The following is a 22054-nucleotide window of genomic DNA, read 5'->3' as shown; positions in this document are numbered from 1 at the left end:
CAGAATGAGACTACTTCTTCTCCTTGGACTGGTATAAAAGGGAAGAAGTATTTTTGTGTAAATATATATAGCACTTTAACTTGAGTAGAAATTGCTATAGATATAATTCTTTAATCTTTTACTTATTAGTAGTTTTTATTTTACTAGTAATAAATGTATATACTGTTTTCCCCAAATCCTGTCTCTCTTTTGTCTGCAAATACCTTCTCTCAACTAGTGGTAATTATGTGGGGGGTGGAAAGCAAAATTGACCCAGAGCAAAACCACGACAATACTGAAACAGAAGTACTTGGAAAACCATTGCTTCTGGCTTAGAGGAATACATTGAAGTACCTACTTTGGTGTGGAGAGCATAGGTGTTGAATGAAGATGTTCTGGGCCACCTGGTCTGAACTCTGTTCCTTGCTAAGGACAATGCCCAGGTAGACTTCATGCAGTCATTAATACTTTCTTTGTCAGTAGGTCCTATGAGCCAAACAGATAGCTTTGGTTAAAATTAAGTAGTTAAATAAGGATATGTGTGGGGAGAGGAGAAAACTGAACTGAGGTTGCTACTTTTCATCCTTCTGAATACCTTTAATGAGGTTTTCATGCATACTTGGAAAGCTTGTTATTTTCTACTTTTTGAAGGTGTAATCTGACTGATGACTTTCCTGATAAATGCACCTTCGGTGTTGGTGCTGCTAAATGCACATATGTATAAATATAAACTGTGCAACTGTGAGCTTCCTTACCTCTGTGTATTTCTAGCCTGGATGCCGACTTTGTCTGGGAGATAGTGGGGGGGGGGGGAAAGATATATCTGAAAGATGTATCTGTGCTGCACACAGTATCTGCATGAACCTAAAGTGCTAAATTGAGTATGTATTGGTGTAGCACATCTGCCTCAAGCAGGATTGTGAGGGTAAGAGAGAAAACTCAAGCTGCGAGCCTGTATGAAATGGGTAACATTATTCACTGCATTAGTAATATTTCCTCTATTTCTTGGTGACTGTAGTGACATGCATTTTCAGCCCTCTCAGCTATTTTTTTTCTAGCCAGTGTTCTGGCACACAGCTGCTACTGTCTGTCCTTTTTCTAGCCCTGATCTGACCTGTTTTGCTTCTACTTCCCTTTCTCCTCTTTCCTTTTTAATTTTGACTAAATTTCCTAGTTGTTTCCTTGGTATGTTTTCTGGTGTTTTTATTATTATTATGTTTGCTTTTGATGTCTGGTTCTTACCACATCAGAAATTGCTACAAGGTAAAACTCTTATTAGATCTTTGCTATTTTGTAACTAGCTGCATCCTGTCACAGGAGGGTTAGGTTGTACATTGCTGCAGTCCTTTGGGCATTTGTTGGTTTTGTAAACAGGTTCATAAGGGACTATTGAGACAGAGGGAGGAAACATGCATAGAAGTGTATACTTTGCTCTGTGTGTTTGTATACCTGCAAGATTCATCTGCAGTGGGAAGAGATTTGATTACAGATTCTCGGGAGAAGATGATTTTTGGGAAAAAAATTAACTTTAGCTGACAGCAATTCAGGGGTAGGTGTGATGTCTCTGAATTTTAACTTTTAAAATTTTGTTGTGCCTTTCAACGTTTTCTGTGAGCAGAGTAAACCAAGTATGTTCAGAAATAGTCTTTCCCCCCTGTTACTTCAATATGTGAATTCTAGTCTTCAGCTGTCTAGCTCTGAATATGTGGGAGTTCTTTGTGCAATAAAAGCGGTGTTGTAGCTGCAGAGAAGTCAAGGCCAGGTCATTTAACAAAGAAGAAAAATGGCCATTGACAAACACTGAGCTTTCATGATTCACATAGTCTTTTGCTGCTTTCAGACATTTCCTTTGTATGGTATTTTCCCACACAGAACAAAGTGTTGGTTTGCCAGTGAGATGAGGATGAAAAAGACAAGTTTTTCAGTGTCTGGAGTAATGATTGTCTTAATAGACTGTCCATCTGTCTTCTAATTGCTTTTCCACTGATACAGATGCATGTGTAGGGTAGAAATAAAGGTGCTGAAACAAAAATGCAAAGAAGCGATGAAATGGAAAATGTGAGATCTGCTGCTATTTTATGAGTGAGGAGTGACTACAGGCTCCCCTGTTTGTTCCTGTTGGGAGGAGAGGGAATGAACCACTGCCCTCAACAGGTGACTGATTCCTAGGGATACTGGGATGAAGGAGAGCAGTGAGGATTTGGCTGGAGAAGGGCAGCCTTGCCTTTCTCCGGCAGGTGTGCTGCCTGCATTCTGCTGGAAGGAGTGCTGGGCTGCTAATGAGCATATATTCAGACCCCCTTGGATGCTGTTTTTCTTCAGCAGGTGTCAGCCACCTCTGTGCACACTTGGATTTGTTGTTTTCTGGACTGAAATCTTAGCAAGATCATAAGGGGAAGAACTTCAAACTTTCTGGGAAAATTGCATATATGATGAAGTTTCTGTACATTGTTTAAAGTTGGAGGTGGCTGTCTTCAAACTTTAAAAAGGGAAGAGAAATTTATATAATTATCAGTCTTTTTCAGTCACTTTACTCTCTTACATTACCTCTGCATACTGTAGAAACCATTTTTCAAAGAAAGCTGATAGCACCTTGTCTCAAGAATTAAAAACCTTGAGAAGAGCACATGCAATTGATAAAGGACCTGTCCAGTGTGATTTGTCTACAAAGAACAAATGTAAATGCACGTAGCATTAAAGAACAGTGCACAAGACACAGATCCTCTCTCTTGTTAGAGAGCAGTGAAGTTGCTGTTATGTTGTCATGGTTCCCTCCAGACAGCCTCATGACTGAGGCTGCAGACTCCCGTTCCAGAACCCTGTGGCAGACTCGATTCTGCTGCTGCTCTGTTTACATAGGTAGAGCTAGTCATGCATGGTGGGAATTTAGTCTAAAATGAACAACTGAAGGTGTTTTAAACGAAGGAGAGTATGACTTTTTAGAACTTGCTGCTGTAGAAGGTTGTGGGGTAGAAAGGAACGGCATGTTTAAAGCGGTGTTTGACAAAACTAGTGGAAAACAGGGATACTGGAAGGGTGAGTCAGGGATGGACCTTCCAGCAGGCCTGGTCAGGCAGGAGTGGGGCACAGAAGGGGTGGTTTGCTCTGCTTGGATAGTGTCTCTGAAACAGTAATGAAGTGCCTGGGTGAATGAAATGGATGTTGTGCTGACCCAGTAAAGCATAGCTTATGTTTTGAGCCATGTTTTTTACAATTGGCTGTTGATATGCTTAATAAACCTTGAATGGAGGTGCTTTGCACATTGACCTCCTTCTTTACATCTGTGTAAGTCCTGTATTTGGACAGAAACTTCCTTTTCAGTTTTTTACTTTGGAAAAGTGTATAGCTTTGAAGCCTTGGTACCTAGGCATAGTTTCTTATTAAAGTAATGAAGACCCTGATGTCTTTAGTTTGAGAAACTACAAAGACTTCTGCTGCTTAAAATTATAGTACCAAATATTTTAAACAATCATCTGTTACTTTTTTGGCCCCTTACGCTTGTACAATTTTGTACTACCAAATTGCCTGGGTTTTTTTTCTTCTTGACATGACTTTAATCAGCTGGTTTGGTGAGACATTTTTTTCCTCACCAACATTTCCAAGTGCTCTCACTGAATCATATCTCTCTTCTCTAGCTTGATCTGCTAATCTGTCTTTCTGTGAAATGCCTTAAATGAATGAGGAGGAAATGGAGTGTTTGACAGATATACTATTTACTTTGCAATTCCTCTGAAATTATTGTGATAGTACTAAGTGTTAGCAGTATAACTAGCTATTTGTGTACATTTTAGTTTGTGTGTAAATATAGATATAAATATATATGCATGTGCTATGTCTGACACTGTAGAAATAATCTTCTTGAATGAAAAATCCAGAAACGCCTTACTTCAGTCTGTGTAAAAATCCTTTGGTGTTTATAATTCTTTTGCCACCATTCCATATTCATGTAGCATGGGCCCTGCAAAATTTATATATTCACCGGTGGTAGTTGTGAATGTACCTAAATGTGTGTTACATGTTCAGTTAATGTCATTTGGCTAAAGTACAGTGCAACTTTTGAGGTAATAGTATGTTTTCCAAGAAATGCTCATACACGAGAGCTGCAAACAAACTTGTATGCTATGGTCTTTCCTTTTCCTGTAAAGTTCTTCAATGTATAATTATATTATCTTTGTATGAGACTTTTGAGATAATTGTTTTTTAAAGTTACCAAGTTGGTGTGGTCAGGCCTCTTGTTCTAAAAGCCATTTCTAGAGGGGTCTGTATGCACAGTGGGCAATCTTTTCTGGAAATGAAACCTGCAGCAAATGTAGAATATTGGTTCAGGAGCAGGAAAGTTTGAAAAATGCTGTTTGCTATGTGGAGAGGAGAAAAACCCTCTAAACTATTTTGTGTCATCAGCATAATAAACTGTTGTATTCTGGGCAGTCCTATCTCATCAGCGTTCACTAGTTGTGAGAAACTGGGGGTAAATTGATGGGATTTTATTATTTGATTTTTCTATGGGATCTTTAGGTAACTGTTCAGAAATCATGGGACTTTTGCTCTGCACTTCAAGTAAGACTAGGGAGAGGAAGTAGAGAAGTAATAGAAGTAACAATGAGTAAACACAAAGGGTTGAGAGGCTGCATTACTCTCAGTTGGGTGGGCACTTTTTTCCTTAGTTGTGTTATTTATTTTTGGAGCAATCTTACAGAAATAGATATGGATTAGTTTTGCAAAAGTTTCTTTTTTTTTCTTAACTGGACCTCAACCTTTTCATGAAGACAACTTTTAGTCAATCCCTTATTTGACCTTTTTTTTTGTACATCACCTACGGGCACTTCCCTAGCCTGTAAGAGATGGTGAAATACCTATTCTGCTAAATACACTGCTGGCCCCTCCCTGCATGTATTTAAAATAATAGTTGTGAGCATTATAGCATCCAGTGGATTTAAAGCTACCTTGGAGGGTAGACGGATGTACAAAGAGAATCCTAGGAAATTGCAGTATTGGTTGTTAAGTTTAGAGAGAGGATCGGGAAAAAGGATAATATTTGTATGAGCACAGATGGGAAACCAACAGAAGATATTTTTGCTTTATGTGCTTCTGCTGCTATAGTAAGAGGCTGTGTAAAATTCAGCAGGAGGAGAGTCTGACATAGGGCTTTGTATGTATGTTTATAATTTTCTTTTGGCTGGAATATGATGGGGATTGTTTGAAGTTCTGGAGATGGAGAAGTAATGTACAAACAAGCTTTGGAGATGGAGGAATAACGTATAAACAGGTTTTGGCTTTTTTTTCCCCCTTAACTTAGAGTAACAACTGGAATGAATGAATGATTTAGTTAACCGTTCAGCACTACTTCCCATATAACAATTCTTGGCATGATAAGACCTTTAACTATGTGTACCGGGATGCTTCAAGGTAAGCAAGGTATATCAGTTGTTCCAAAACAAACAAGACAACACAAAATGATAATAAACACACACACAAAACTATTAACACAATAACAGCGCCCCAAACCCCAGTTCATAGGATGGTTTGTCAGTTGTTCAAAACTGCCCTCCGTATAACAACTCAAACCTAAGAAAAAAACTCTTAATGAGATGTTTCTATAATTTTACCTCTTTACTTTGTTGGCCACAGACCATGAAATGCCAGAACCCGGTTTTTGTTATATTCATGAGACGCAAACCACGTATAGCAAAAGACAGTGTAATACTAAATAAATTCAGCACAATAATTTACATATAAGACAAGACAATACGACACGTGTCAGGCCCAGAATCCTTATCTAAACCAGAAACCAGAAGGAAATTATGGAGGTAGTCTCCAAACAGAAGGAAACCGATTTCTCAATTCTCCCAAACAGATATTCAGCCAAGTGTTTAGCTAAATACGGCTGTACAGACCAAAGAAGCGTCCTTCTTATGGCGTGTTCTACATGGTAACAGCAGCGTCCTGCCCGTGTGATAGAACACCTTATTACAGACACCAGTGCGTGCAAATTAAAACCAGAATAAATACCTTGGATTGTGGGAACTTTATCCACCTCTGCGAGAAGCCAATGAAGACAGGAGCTCAATGGTAAGTAGTATTTGAAATTCATCATAGTCAGGGATGCCCATGTAAGTCTTCAGACAGTCTGCAGTGTTATATTGATGGAAGTCTGGGAGGAACTTCCAGCTTCATCGGATTTCTGTGTACCACAGAGAGCATAGCATGGCAAAATATTTCCAGTGTAACTTTCATAACAGTATCAATTGAGACCAGAAATAATTATAGCCTTTTTCTTGGGCAAAAACTGAGTCTGTAGCCTGTGATTCTGAACTGTTTTCTTCCAGTTTTGGCTCCTAACAGTTATATGCACTTTAGATTTCAGTCTTGAGCCTCATGTAGCATTGCTTGCTGCCTGCTATGGTTGCTTTTATTTTCTTTCCTCCCCACCCCCTCCAGTACACTCCACGTAGTGGAATGTACTTAAAATGAACAAAAGGGAACAAAAAACGCACATATTTTAATGCAGATGCAAAGGCTCAATTGCAGAATATTTCCTAGATGCCATCGAGGAAAAACTCATTTGGTGTTTACATTGCAAATTAAATGGACAGATTGACTATTTGATCAGCTAATGTCGAGACCTATTTACACTAAACTCTAGTATTCTAAACAGTGAGTTCTCAGGACAGTTGTCTTCTTTGGAACAGTTCAAGCATCGAAGTTTGCAAAGAATTGTTTTGGAGGTAGGAAATAAGGAGAAGCAGGCCTAACAACATAATAAACGTTCAGTGAAGTTTATCCATTAATTTCTTCAAAAGTGCAAAGTCTGCAAAACTTGTTTTCAGAGAGAGTTGCAGATATGTCCCAAAAGTAAAACTCTGTAGGGAAGAAGAGAGGATAAAATCTAAAATGAGAATTCTGTTTTTTGTAAATCTACAAAGCGTAGAAACTGCAGCAACCAGTAGAGATGATGGCATTGCTGATTTTTTTTTTCTTACATGGAAGAGGCTGTGGACATGAAGGGCTCTCAGCTCCTTGGGCACAATGCCTAAACCCTGTATGACACAGAACCTCCTTGTGTTGGATTAGTGAAGTTACCTGGATGTAATGATACTTTTCCTTCCTTCTAGACGTCTGTCTCTTCATAAGCTTCTCCCATATTTTCAAAGGCAAAACCCTCAATCATGACAGATTTTTCAAAACTAATGAAGTTGATCTGTTTGCCGTCAAGTATGTTCATACATAATTCTGGAGTTCGGCTATTCTTTTTTTTTTTAATATGAATCATACTTCTGAAAACATCTTTCAGTTTAATCTGAAGTAACATGTTGCAAATGCCAGTAGTTGGGGATACAGGGAAATTTGTGACTTTGATTTCTACAGTGAGTGATAGAAGTGTCTAATGAAGCACTGTAATTACAATTCAGTTTTATTTCTCACGTGCTTTATCCCCTGCTTGAACCTTTCAAGGATGTGGGCTATTAGATTATTTCTCTTACTAATTTCTGCTGATTAATACACTTCACTAGTGGAAAGATCCTGAGAGTCCAGACTAAGGCTTATTCCTTCAGCCCTTGTAATTTCTACCATATTGTTTATGGAATTATGTGAATTATCTTGGTTTTTTTGCTGTGGGTAAGACCGGTGATATTTCCTGAAGCTATTCTTAAGATCAGGCTGACTGTGCATCCCCACTGGGGATGGCCTCTGAGCCCCTAGCCTGCTCAGTGTGCGGTCAGTCGCTGCCATTTGTGCTCCTCAGGACTTCTTTGGAGTTCTGGGTAGGCCCGTGTGGAGATAGGACTTAGCAGGTGGCATTGACTTTTATGGTGGTTCTTATGCCTGTTGTGGCACTGTGTTGTAGTAACGTTTGGAGACAGTGAACATTTTGCCCAGAGCTGCGTGTTGAGTTGCTTAAAGCCACAAATAAATCCTGTGATACCTCTCTGCCATTTTACCCTGTGTGTTGCCCACACACTGGGAAACTTTCTTATCAGATGTATGGATGGAACTTGGGTGGTGCAGTGGTCTGACCTGGCTGTGGAGGGACAGGCTTTCTGCTTCTAGACACTTGTGCTGCTAAAGTTCAACACAGGTGTTAGTGTTGAATGCAGGCCTGTTTGCAGTACTGACTGTAAGAAAAGTAAGGTGCAAATGGGAAATGAAAATGAAGAACGTGAAGAGACATTTGGGGATTTTCATGGTCTGGTGAAATACATTTTTGTCTTTGAATAGGTAACTGATATTTCAAAAAAATCTGTTGGTGAAAATTAATGTTACATGCCTTCCAGAGGAGATAATGTTTGTAGGCTTTTGGCTGTCAAGGCTCCGTTTTTTTATCTAAATGTTACCTAAATGTTTCAAAAATTATAGAAGCCATTGCATTTATGATACTGACTTTTTGAATTCTGTCCCCCGTTAGAAATTTCATTGTTGCATTATATTTTAACATGATATTTCAGCTACTGTGATACTGTGGAAATAATGTTAGTTTAAGCTAGTGTATATATTTCTTATGCAGGAAAGAAGGGATTTTAAAGTTAGCAATCTGTGCCAAAGTCCGTTTGCATGGATGCTTTTCATTTATTAAATGGCCAAGGCATTAGGAAGACATCCCAACCTACCTTCTACACCAGATGAGTTACATTGGCAACTGTGATAGAGCATTACTTAGAATATTTTTAACTAGTTCTACCTGAACCAATGCTGGAATGTTGGGTCATATTGTAGACACTATTCTGTATTTTCTCTTAAAAGACAAGTCATAGAGTGAGTTCTGAAATGATGATAAAAATGAATTGGGATCTCTGTGTCCTGAAATGCAGGAGGTTCCTCACATTCTGTTGTTTCCTACACTTGAAAGTAAATTGCTCATGTTGTTGAACAAGAGCAAGGATGAGCGATAGAATGCAAACACTAAATGTACTGCTAAATATAACATGACTAATAAATTATATTAGATGTACTACTATATATTACTGCTGTTATATGTATATACATATATAGTATGTATATATACATACTATATATGTACTACTGTTACATTTACTTTAGAATTATTTATATTTCACTTAAAAGTATGACTCAAAAGCTGAGTGAAGGTCTGATGGAATTCTTCTTGCTTCTAGCCTCAGGAAACAGCCTCAAGGTCTCATACCTTCAAAAACAAGTCTTTTAAAAAATCCAGAATCTGTGGAATCTGCAAACAAGTAATTGACAGCCAGGGAATTTCTTGCAGAGGTGAGTAATGTGTGATGTGGTGTTTGCTTTCTTGCTGTGTAAAGGAAATTAGTTTTATATTGATGTTAAAATGTCTATGAATCCATGTTTCTGGAACTCCCCGTGGACTAAGCATAAGTATTACCTTGGTTTGTTTCCTTCCTTTGTACGATAATGTTCCCTGCTTTTGTCAGGCAGTAGGCTGCTGTAGTAGGTAATTAGGCTTGTGTAATCATGTGCTTTTTGTACTGTGCTATTCAGACAGGTTCCAGAATAAGGCAGTGCCTGTGGAGGCTCTGTAAGGAGCATGTGAGTGATGTGTGCATGGTGGGTGACAGATGCCTCTGTAATTCAGTCTCCAAATGAGGAAGTGTGTGACCCTCTTTCCCTGAGGCATGTTTTATCTACATTAATTTGCAAAAAAATCACAAAAGCAGCTGTGTATTTAATTTTTCCAGTTGTGTTATGCTCTGTCTAATCCTTAGTCCTTCATCTAATCACTCAAAAAAAGAATAAAGATCTGGATATACAGGCTACAGACTTTCTGCCCCTGGCATTGCTGCCTGCTCCTCACTATTTTCCCTCACTCTTCTCCCTAGCTGTGTAGAATTGATTATACTTCTCTTTTCTCCATGGGATACCTGTGATGAAATTAAATCTTGGGAAAGCTCAACAGGTACTTTCTGCAAGTTGTTCAGTGATAAGGCTTTTGATCCCCTGTGCTGGTTCTGTTTGGTTAATGTTCAACTCCAGTTATTCCTTGTTAATGAAACAGTTTCTTTATTTGCTGTATGTATGTATGGTTTACTTCCTAGAATGAGAATGCTATTGTCTCTTCCTGTAAAATGTAGTAGATGTTTCACTGAGAGATGTTTGCACCAATTTCCAGTTCTGGTTGGATCTCCTCCTCTCACCCTTTCCCTCCCATATTCTTCAGACACTTTAGGATCCCTCTAAAGGTTTGAGAGGGAGGTGAAAGATTTGGATGTGGAAGGAATGTGGCCATTACCTGAGCTGTGGTGCAGACTTTACAGATGAACAGCTTTGTATTCAGCATTATAGTTATCAGCATAGGATTGGTAGTTATGTATGTGTTTCTTTAACCTATTTCTTGTGTCTGTCCTTCTAGAGGTTGGTTCTTAGGATTTACTGTTTTCAACTTAGCAGAGATAGGATTTATGGAAGGAAGACTGCTTAGTGAAGAAATTGCCTGAAGAACTTTGTGATGAGGTTCAGTGTAAAAAGCACTGTACCAGAAGAGAATCAGTACTTTGAATCATGGAATCATTTAGGCTGGAGAAGGCTCTAAGCTCATTGAGTCCAGCCACTAACCCATCACTTCCAAGTACACCATGTTCGTAAGTGCCACAGCTACGTGCCTTTTAAATGCCTCGGGGAGTGGTGGCTCAGCCGCTTCCTTGCAACACACCCACTCCCCATCCAAATACAGTCACGTCTGTAATATGGCTGTCTATATTTAAGTCAGTCTGGGATAATTTTTTCTAGGTTTCTGGATGCAATTTTCAGAAGGAGCCCCTTGATACTATCACATAGCCCCTTTTGTTGCTGTGAGCACCAGGCAGACCTACTGTTCTTTACTCTTGTTACATTTTGGTTGTTGATTGTTTGATACTTATCTGTGGGATGGGAGCAAACGGGAGTTGTACAGTGAAGTGACGATTCCAAGTAGTTTCAGTTTAATAGGAACTCGTTTGTATTTTAACTTACAACATGGACTTCATAAAGAAGAGTTTTGGAAAAGCTAGACCTAGAGGTTGTCTCTTTCCTTGCCAGCACAACAGTAGTTGAAATGTATGCTAGTACTGTGAAACTCTGTTAATATGAAGAAAAGTAAACTAGCTGTTTTAGAGTCAAATCCTGCTCCTGCTGCTTTTGGTAAATTCGCCCTGATGCTGCTGAATGAAAGTGTGCAAATTGTCATTGCAGGAAAGGGGGGCAGAGAGGGGAGAAAAAAAGCCTTTAGTTAAGAAGAAATAATGTTTGTCTATTAATGAGAAAAATCTTGATTTTTAACAGTTTCTTCTAAGAAAATAACAGCTCTTTGTACAGGCTGCAGTTTCCTTTCACTCTATATCTTATCAGTTAAAGGAAATTTATATGTAAGAGAATTAAGGGGAGGGGAAAACTCCAGATTGGTCAGTATGTAGTATTTGCTGTTTATCTAGCAATGAATCATTGACTTGTGGTAAGGAAAAAAAAAAAAAAAAGCTATAACTGGGTGTTGTGTTGGTTAGACAAGCTTGCATTAGTATGTGGCAGTCATTTTGGGGGTGTGTTTTTTTAGCCCTGTTTTGCAAAATGTGTCCTTTGCTAGTAGCAAGGTCTAAATGCAGTTTCTAAAAGCTTACTGTGAACAAGAACGACTGAACGATGATGTCCCTTTGTCTTTGTGTGCTTCAGTCCACCTCAGTAAAGCGTACTCAGTTACAGTTTTTCAACAAAAACAATGGCATAAAGCAAAGATAGATTTGAAGAAGGGGAAGCTCGTGTCTGTTTCCGTGGCTGGTAAACGTTTGCAGCTCTGCAATATCTTTAATGCAGATTGTCATTATGAAGTGAGGACAACAGCTGTTGATTGATTTCTACCATACCTGCACATTTGTGCAGTAAACTGTGGACCACATGACTCCCCATATCTCTTCAGCACTACTCAAACTTGAATGGATTTGAGCTCTGGATTTATCTGCCCCGAAGTACAGTTCAGTTTAATTTAGGGCTAAGCAGATAATACATACTAATGGTGCATATTTACACAGTTGGTGAAGGGCCTGCAATGTTACAGAAATACTTTGATTTTGTTTTTTTTATTTTATATATGTAAAATAGGTGTTTAAAAGTTTCTATTTTACTTCATTTTCCCTTGCTTTTTAAAATTATTATTTTTCTTTGAGTTGTGATCAAATGATTTTTAGTGTAGAACAGAGAGCTTATTAGATTCTCTGAATCTCTAGAATGTGCCTTTCTGGCAGTTAAAAAAATTGGAGACCAGATTTGGGAAATTTGAGTAGTTTTAAATAATATAGTATTATTTTATAGCTCTTAGAGCATTGATTTGATGGGTGAAATAAGTATGAAAATTTGAAACACTGTACAGATGTCATTTGATGAAACTTCTCTCACCTCCAACAATTAAGTTACCTAGTTTAGGTGCTGCTAATGAGGCTTTATGTGCAATCCAAAGTATTCCATAAATTCAGTTTTGAACTTAAAGCAGTTAACGGTTCTTTGAATGAAATGAGTATCTTTTTGTTAATCTAACTTGTCTATGAATGTGTTGGCTGTGGAAATATATGTTAGAATGATCTCAGTAAGAGTTCTTACAGAATTTTAGTTTCTAATTCTTTATGTGTTTTCCTGAAAACCTTTTTCCCTGATGGTTTGACTGCACAAGAGTTTTGCTTTCTTCCTTTGCAATTATGTATATGTATGTATATATATGAAATTTTATACTTTGGACCACCTATAAATGTTAGCCCAAGAGGTGGTAAATTATGTTGGCACGTGCTTTTAGCTATATTGTTTGCAGAGAAATGCTTACTATGCTATTATGGACAAGCTGAGTGTAACAAAGAATACGATTGACCTTTTTTATTATGATAGGTTATTAGACATCTGTATAATAACATCTGAATTGTAAGTTGTGTTAACATATGGTTTTATGCAGTTGTTAATTGGCTTACAGGAAATAAGTCCTGGACTGTTTCACTGAGCATGAAGTGATAGTAGAAACTATATTTTCTCATCAGATTACAATATCTGTGCATAATCAAGAGCTTCCAGATGCTTAAAGATCATAGGTCAGAGTTTCAAGAGCCAATTGGAGCTGTTTTTCTCTAAGAGATTTGGTATTTTCCTCTGAAACTCACCTACTCATTTGTGACTGTGCTTGCAGTTGGGTAGTGATCCACTTAAAATCTCATTTTGGATTAGTTGGAGTTACCCCCTACAAGGAGTCCTTTGTATTTAATCAAATATTTGTTGCTTCTGGCAAGTCAAAATACATTTTTACATTAAGTCTCACTTGAAGCTGACAAATTGTTTGGGCATACCATGGGTGTAAATATATGCATATTTAATCCTAAATGATTATATTGCAGGTGGTTTTATTTACTCTGTTTTTCAGTAAGTGCTAATTTCAGTAATAACATACGAGCATCTTAATAATGTGCAAAGCATGTCTCTTTTTACAGGCAGACAAATTAGAAAGCTAGAAATGCCAAAGGAATTTGTATAATGCATGGGCCAGTGGCATTACACTTGGCTCTAAATGGCAAAGCATGTAGTGAGGAAGAGGTGTTTGTGTCACTCTGGTTTCCATGGAGTGATCCTCATGATCCTAGGCACTTACATGGGTGTATTATGAGATCTACCAATCTATTGATTTTATAATACACTATACATATAAATCCCCTGTAATTCCAACAGAACTAAACCATCTTATAGTTAATTATGGCAAGAGACATTGGTTAATTAGCCAGAAGATCATTAATGATGGCCACAGACATGCCCATCTGATCATTCTAATCTTACAAGGTGGGACATCTTTGAGAGGATGAAAAGATTGCCATCAAATTAAAAGGGATTTTCTTTGCTTTTTGTGTGGTGTTTGTATGTATGCTTACATGTTTTTTTTGAGCAGTGATCCAGCAAATCATACTGCCTTCTGTGGGACTGTTTTAAGACAGCTTTAAAATAATTGCTTCAGTTAATAGTTTAAAGATTTACAGTGATGAATCTCTTGTATGTGTGGTTCAGATTCATCAAGGAACAGCAGAATACAAACCAGAAAACCATACTATTTTTCTAACTGCTGATTACCTCCAAGTTTAAACCAGGACATGCAGGCTATAGGACCAAAGGGCATGGTTTGTTTTGTCCCTAGAGCAGTTCACAGCTGCTGTGAACTCCAAGGAAGAGAGATTAGACGTTGGCCAAGCAAGGCTGAGTTAGGTAGAGACCCAGGCTCTTGCTATAAAATTTCAGTTGACTGTCACCTTGTTTGTGAAAGTCATCTGGGAGAATAACCAAGGGAGACTGCGTGAATTGTTGTAGTTACAGTAGAAAAGTCTTTTTAGTATCCCCTCAGAAATGGGTGGATGTTGACCTGGCCATGAGTGGTGCAGAGTATCCTCTTCTGAGAAGGAGGAGACTGAAAAAAGAAATGTGGACTGTAGCTGTGTATCTGTGGCTTGGGAGGTCAGCTCCTCTTCTATAGACAAAAGATGCACACAGTAAATAGCAAGTTCCACTAGATTAGTAAAATTTACTCTAATTAACAGAGCTGTACAAGGTATGCATTCATATTTCAGTGCAGAGCTTAGTTAGATAGTGAAAGATGGAAGCTATGTGCATCATGGGAGTTATGTGCATAACACCAGCAAAGACATGAAAGGGAAGGATGAATAAAGACTTAATGGAGCATAAGAGATATAAGGAAAGCCACCGTAATTAGTAAGGAGTACACAAGTGGTACATCAGCATCCTGGCTGAACACAGCTCTCTCTGGAGCTGAGAGAGACAGTAAAATTGACAACCTCAGTGGCAACTGGGGGAGAGGGGGGAGGAATTTTGGCAGAAATCTCTAAGGTAAGTTTCTACTAATTGAAAAATAAAAAATACACAAGGCAAAGACCTCTAGTGGAATGTTGAATGTTCACAGCTGGCAGATGATGTTTCAGAAAACTGTCTGTATGGAAAACATGAGTTCCCTATTTGTTTACCTCAGAAGGACCAACTTAAGCATGCCAGAATTTGATCTGTAGTTATAAAATGTATTTTCAAGTTAAGGTTTAAACGTCAGAGTTCTCTAAAAAGCGGCAGCTTCTGTTCATTACAGCTAATAAATTAAAAAAAAAAAAAACAAAACAAAACAAAACAAAAAAAAGTGATCCTGCGCCTTCTGCCTCGCAATTTTTGACAGGAGAACCAGGGACTGCTATTTGATCTGGTACTCCTGCAATTTTATAAGCTTAGCCCACTTGAAGAGAACCTAAAATTCGTAAGGGTAGATTTAAAGTTAGAATTACCTGCTCTAACATGAAAATTTGAAATGAAATGCTATCATCATTAGAGTGTATAATTTAAATGTGATGAACTTGATGTGCCATGTGGGGAGAGTAACCTCAGTGTAAATCTTCATACATTTGGCTAAAAGTTCACCCTTCTAATTGGCTTCAACTACTATGGGAAGCAGGAGTAATGTATAACAGGAAGATAAAGTTTAAATAAAGAAAAGATGGGTGAAGAAAATGGTTGTAACAGTGGAGAGTTTGCTCCAGTACATAAAGAAAGCTACAAGCATAACTCATTTTAGGCACATTCTGGATCTGAACCCTCTAAATAGGTAAAAGTTGTTAACTGTTCATCAGTTGTTAACTGATTTTGTTCAGTAATCCCATCGGTTGTCATTAATGAGATTTAAAAAATACCCTTAGAAAACATGCCTGTAACTTTATAAGTACTTAAGGATCATACTGCTGATCTCCTTTGCATTGCCTATATTATTTTCTCTTCTGGTGATGGTCTTTGTCACTTATATTTTCCATAGGAGCTTAAGACCATCTGCGAATCAGAACTTTGTGCCCACTAGATCTTATCCACATAAGTTTCCTAGCAATATCAGATTCCTTATTTATTTTGGAGATCGCCCATTTTAAGCTGATATCCTATTTTTCGTTGATCCTTGCTCTGAGCATGATTTATACAAGTTGTTTTCAAGATCCATCATAGATGTGCACGCTCCTGAGATCTTACAGTTCTTGCACTGTCTGCAGCTGAAGACGAGAAAAACCTGGAGACAGTCCACCCACTTTTTTATATTCATCCGGGTTGCTGGCATGTAAACCCTAATCTGGTTGAAACAGTTTTGTGGATGAGATGTTGCAACATGGGGTTATCTGTTTAGCTGGAGGGAGGAGGTCTAAAAGCAACCTTTGGTTCTAAAGTGGATTAAGCTTTAATAATTTCCTACCTAACTGGTAGGTGTAGCTTAAATAGATGCAAGAAATTTGCTGCATGAGTTTTTTATTTTTAAAAATGTGAAAACATTTTCCTTGTTGGTCATATTCTGCCTTTGTAACGGCATCTGTAAGAAATTTAAAGCCAAAACCAACCACCACATACAAACAAATCAAACAAAAAAAGCTCCCCACTCAGGACTTTTCAAGATGAAGTTAAAATGGTAAAGTTAGACTATACATTCCATGGAGGGAGGGGAGGTCAGAGAAAAACCCAAACAGAAAAAAACCCTCAAAACCCTACCCTTTGATGGTCAAGATTTTTCTACAAGACAGGAAGAAGGTGGGAGTAAAGAAACAGACATGCTATTGCAGCAGTAGTGCCAAAATATTTTAATAAAGATTTTCCACCGCAGTTGTTAGCAACAACAAGTAGAATATTTTTTTCTGTGGGAAGGCTCATTCACAATACTCTTTACTGTACAGCCACTCCAAGTAAAAAAATGCTGAAGCTTTACCCAAATTTCCCCTAACTGTCTATTAGCCTTCCTCTTCAAAAACTCTGCAGTCACTGTCATGAGTGGGAGCAATATTTAGATGAAAAGACAATGGTTGGCTGAATCTAAAAAAAGAACAAAAGAAAATCTAGGAAAACGTTTGAGGCATAGGAAGCGCACCAGCAGATGTTGCTGGAGTGTGTTAGACTTGTGACATTCTTGGCATTTGACTCTGATAACTTCTTAAAAATAGAAGTGTTGACTTTTGCTTCTCAAGCCCAGTATTTCCAGCTAGGGTACTCTAGCTCATCCCCTACACAAACGGTTGGGGGAAGAGTCACACAAAACTGCTTCACACAGAATTGCATGCCAACTTATTTTTAATGCTGCAAATAATTTCCATGTGTCTGGTTTTCATGCTGCTTTTGACCCTTTTCCTGAGCTGAATTGTTGCAAAGCTGGTAGGAACATGTCAGCAGAAAAAATGTGTGTTGGTGCAAGTTTTTTTCTAACAATCTGATCACAATATTATTAAACACTCATTGAAATAAAAATAGCCATCAAGCTGCATATGTTGCAAAATTTCATCCACAAAACCATTTCAACCAGACTATGGTTTACTGTAGCCAGCACCTATTTAAGAGATTTTGGTCATAAATGGCTTTCTGTACCAAGCTCTGCTTGGAGGAGACCCTGTTGTGGTGGCCTTACTATGCGTTTTCAGAAACCAAATTAGATGTTTTAACAAAAAAACCTTTATCTTTTCTTCAGAGCCAGTGGCAGACCTGGTATTTTGCGCAAAACATTTCCTGCAGGCCTGAGGTGTTGCTCAGTAGTGGTAGCAGTAGCCTAGGTACTAAAATTACCACTACTGCGACACTCTGATACCTGTCTTCCCTGGTATTGGAAGACTGGAACTGGGAGCGATAAAAACTAAGTCTCAGTTACACAAGTCTTTTTATCTGCTTGGTGTAGATTACATTTTGTTGTGGATCTTCAAGGACTCTTCTACTACTGTCAAAAAATAGGTGTAATACTATCTGTCTGTTTTGGGAAGCTGCATTGGAGATGCTGAGGGAAAGAAAGCATCTTTTAAACATCTAAGCCTGTGATTCGGCATCCCAACTTGTTTTGTCACCAGGAAGTTAAAAATTAGTATCAAGGCCTGTAGAGCGTGTTCTTTTGGGGCAAGTGATTTTTTTTCTTAGAGATTCGTAAGGTATTAAATTCAGTTACATCTCTTACATTTTCTATTTATATGCGAGTTTCTGCCCCAAGAGGATTCCTGAATTATCTTGTTTCTACCCTTGCATGCACAGTTGTTTAAAAACAAACACAGAAAAACCCACCGTGAAGAATCACTAGATAAAAGCTGTGATTAAGTGCAAGGTTGTCCTTAAAAACCAGCCATGTTTTAATACACACTGCACATGCAGTGTGACAGAATATTCGCATGAAATATAGGAAATATATTGCCATACCATATGTCAGTTAAATGCTAAAAACTGTCAAGGTGCATAATAGCCTTTACTACCCAGAGCAAAAATTAAGCTCTTTGTCCCGTTAATTCATAAGTCATGCTGTGGTTAGTGAAGCAGTTTCTTACTTTACAAACACATTGCTGTGGGTTTTCAGAGAGCATCTTAGATGCAAGAATATAAGAAGCAGAACTCTGATTTCTCAAAAATTTTGGAACTTATGTCTGAAAAATATGACTCACTATGCTTGTCCTTCTGTCTTTAACCTGGCAGCAGTATTGGTGATTTGCAGGAGCTAACACATCTTCATTTTGATGCAAAGAAATGTCTTTTTTTTTTTTTTTTTTTTTTTTCTCTCCCCCTTCCCCTCCTTCTTTCTCCTCCTTTTAAGAAAATGGGTTCTTGGATCTATTGTTTAGGAACTGTTTTGAAGTACAGTAAATTGACTAAATATGGGTTGGTCTCCATTTTACCAGCCAGCTTGGGACAGTTGTTCTTGGAACTAGTGCCAAAATCCTTGAACACAAATTTGGAAAGTATGGTATTTGCAAGAGCTCGTGTGTGGGATGCAGACATTCAGCTGTTCAGCTGAAGAACTGAAGTAACCTTGTAGAGTGTGACATTAAGTCCTCTAGACTGTTTTGGGCACATTTTAGGATTTAAATACGCTTTAGACTGTAGTCCTGAGAAGAGCTGTGTGCTATTTCACTTGCAAGCTTTACCTGAAGAATGCCAGCTTTCCATAGAAGATGCTTGTTGAGATCTTTTAAATGTAAGTTTTCTGTATTTTCCTTAGCATACTAACAGCACATCAGTTGTTCAGTTATTCATCTGCTTTTGTATTGCATGTTTGTTGCACTGTAAAGGCATGGGTTGCACGATTATGATATAATACTGCTTTTCTGGCCTTAGAAATTGTCTGAAAGTGCATCTCTAATTTAAGGCTTTTCATTAAAAAAACCTGGCATCTTGAACCATGGTTCAGAGTCTCTCATAGTGATTGTAGAAGATTCTCTCTTTGCAAGTACTGTAAATGCCTGGGCTGAGGTAAAACTAGCCTTGGACTGAAGTGTTGCAGTCATCCGGGTGAGACAGTTCTGCCATGTAGTAGAATTCATTGTAGCTCTAGCACAGGGAATTCTAAATAATGAAATATCAAGCAAATTGATATTTCACCTGATCCCACCCTGCCCTGTGATCTCATTTTGGAGTGCTTATTTCCATCCAGTTTTGTTATAATCAGCTTTACTGGATATTGAAGAAGAAAAGGTAACTACTTAATCTAATCCATGCAAGTGTTGGATTTAGATATGAATAGGATGTTTCTGTATGCTGAGGAGGAGTAAAGCAGTCTTTGTGAATGAATCAGATCTCTATGTTCAGAATATTAGAGATTTGAACACTTGAAAAAAAGTATGCAGTTTGTTTCAGTCAGAGAGCTTTGCCTGGTGTTTTTTGACTAATTACCTCTTGAGGCTTTAGTCTTTGTTTTATTTGAATCTCGTAAATATAGCAATATAGTTTTGTTTGTGTTCTGCCTTTAATTATGTATGGAATTTGTATGCCCTATTTCTGTGTTGCTTATGAGTTTGAACGAGGTGTTTCTGCAAGGCTGAATATTTATGTTGCTATCCAGGCTAAGCTCACATCTGACTCGAGTGCTTTCTTTCCGGAAAAGGCAGTAAGTACTGTTGTGTTTCACAAGAGCAGAAAACACTGACTTTTCTTGTACGTGGAAACTGAAAAAACTCATGCTTGCATTTACTGTTATTGTGTGTTTTGTTGGTGACATTTGTCATTTGGTTTTGCATGAACCAGTAGCTATGTCATGGAAGTTTGTTATGGAATGAACTCTATTTTTTTTTGTATTTCGTCTTGCCCCTCAGAAGTCTAAGTTTATGCATCAGAAAAGAACATGAAAACCTTGTCTCTAATATTAGGGTTTTCTTACAGATTTACTATTTTATTCTTTATTTTTTTGTGAGTGTTTGTCTGAAAGTAGCTGATAGAATAAACAGATGGTATGTGTATTTTTAGAATATGTTAGCCTTTTGCAAAGCTAAAGCTAATCATGCTGATTTAAAACATGGATTCAGTAGAATCGTAGTAAGGCAGTTTTGGTACGTCAGATCACCTAATGAATTTAGTTATTTATTCCCTATGTCCCCCCTGAAAATGAAGCTTTTTGTTATGGATTAAAAGTCATCTTCCATTTGCTTTAAGGTGATAGCACTTGTAAGTGGTGTGTGGTTATAGATCATTATCAGTGCTAATAGTTAGTATATTTGCGTCAACGCGAATAAATTCTTAGAATAAAGAAAATTGATCCTGTGAAGGACTCTGAATAAAGAACTCGTTCCTAACTTATACATAGGGAAAATAAGTGAACATAGCATGTACGAGACTGAATAGAAGATGGGTCAGTAATCCTTACCTTTTTTTGCCCTGTGAAGTGACTGCAGCATGAGGGTTTTTCATTCAACAGTCGATGCACTTGATTCTGAAATGAGTTTCTGCTGACCTCACACCTTGGTAGTTGTATCTTTCCTGTTGGGTTAGGCTGTAAAATATCTTCCTCTTGGTAGAAACATCAAAAACCAAGCATGACTTTAGTGGTCTAAAGTTAGACCCCAGTTAATTTTCCACTTAAACTTCTGTAGTATTCTGTAGCTTACTGATTTTGGAGACTGAAAAAGTAAATTCTTCCTGAATTTAAAATTTAGTAAGTTTAGCTCATGGTACACCAAAAGATAGACATTGCATGGAAATAGAGGAAATATCAGAGTAAAGAAGGAAGTGCATATAAATGGAAAACTAATTAAAACCAGCCTGTGTCAGATTCTGGCTATTGTGCTGCTGCGTCATAGTTACATTGCTGCTCATCTGGCTACTTTTTAAATTAAGTGCTGTTTTCTGAATCTAAACTTGCTGGTACAATTCATCCTTTCCCGCTCTTACTGAGAAGGAATTAAAAAAACCCTCAAGTGCTTACCTCTTGGAAGTAACGTTTGCAACACTGTATAACCTGAATTTTACAATATGAAGGTATACTCTGGCCAGTCATGGTTGCCTCTGACTTGAAGTCAACCTGCTTTTCTTAGGTCTCTGGAACTGCTGATATGACTAAGATTCACAGGTTACTCTAGGAACAGTTTGATCTTACTTAAGTGGTAACAGTTCCACCACATGTGAAGCTGTAAAAGTAAGTGTCGAGACAATCAGCTCATGACGTTTAACCAGACATATGTTATCACAAGCTGGTAGAATGCACAAATCTGATAACACTGCTGTAGTTAACTAACCAATCAGGAATGGGTGAAAACTAAATGAGCTGCTTTTTTTAGTTTAGTTTCGTTTTGAAGTCTGAAAATACTATTATATATACAGATTTGAGTTTTGCCTTCTCTCTTGCAGAAAGCTCATCTAAAGAAAGGGGAGGGGACAATCCACATACTCGTTTACTCATGTATTCTATTTATTTTTGTTTTAGTTTGCAAGTATGCCTGCCACAGGAAATGTGAAGAAAAGGTAAGTGTACTTACTGGCCTCCCTTTTTGCTGTTGATCCCATGTATTCAAAGTTGAGACTACAAAACCTGTATCAACTAGTAGAGAATAAGATGATTATTAAATCAGATGCCTATCTGGGATATTGTTCTTGCCATTAATAAAGAAAAGGTTCCTATGTAGTCAAAACGTTTGCACCAGTGGTTGAATTTTTCATTCTCACACAGGAGGACGTGCTTTCATTTGAAAACAGCAAGCTAAGTGGGTGAAATACAAATCACACAGTTCTGCCAGAAAATAAAAAAAAATTATTTGAGTAAATAAGGGTATATAGGTATTCATGCACACCTATATATTTATACAGCACCCCCCCCCAGTGTTCCAGAGTGTGTGTGCAGACACACACCTATATATGT

General features: G+C 37.8%; 1 protein-coding gene across 8 annotated transcripts in view; it reads left to right on the top strand.

The window, feature by feature from the left end:
- Positions 1-22054, top strand: part of TNS3 (tensin 3) — a 122590-nt gene that overhangs the window by 28937 nt on the left and 71599 nt on the right. For 6 of the 8 annotated variants that reach the window (XM_027904666.1, XM_027904677.1, XM_027904667.1 and 3 more), the window contains 2 exons: positions 9090-9201; positions 21623-21660. In XM_027904666.1, the coding sequence (XP_027760467.1) occupies positions 9090-9201; positions 21623-21660 (150 nt within the window). Of the gene's footprint in view, positions 1-9089; positions 9202-9783; positions 9857-21622; positions 21661-22054 lie in introns of those variants that run through there. The other 2 variants (XM_027904680.1, XM_027904679.1) reach the window with 1 other exon arrangement.

This window comes from Empidonax traillii, unplaced genomic scaffold, assembly GCF_003031625.1.
Source record: "Empidonax traillii isolate 1590-97213 ecotype Southwest subspecies unplaced genomic scaffold, ASM303162v1 scaffold1074:size191127, whole genome shotgun sequence".
NCBI classification, from domain to species: Eukaryota; Metazoa; Chordata; class Aves; order Passeriformes; family Tyrannidae; genus Empidonax; species Empidonax traillii.
Note: the sequence above shows the minus strand (reverse complement) of the source record. Positions and strands in the feature narration are given on the sequence as shown.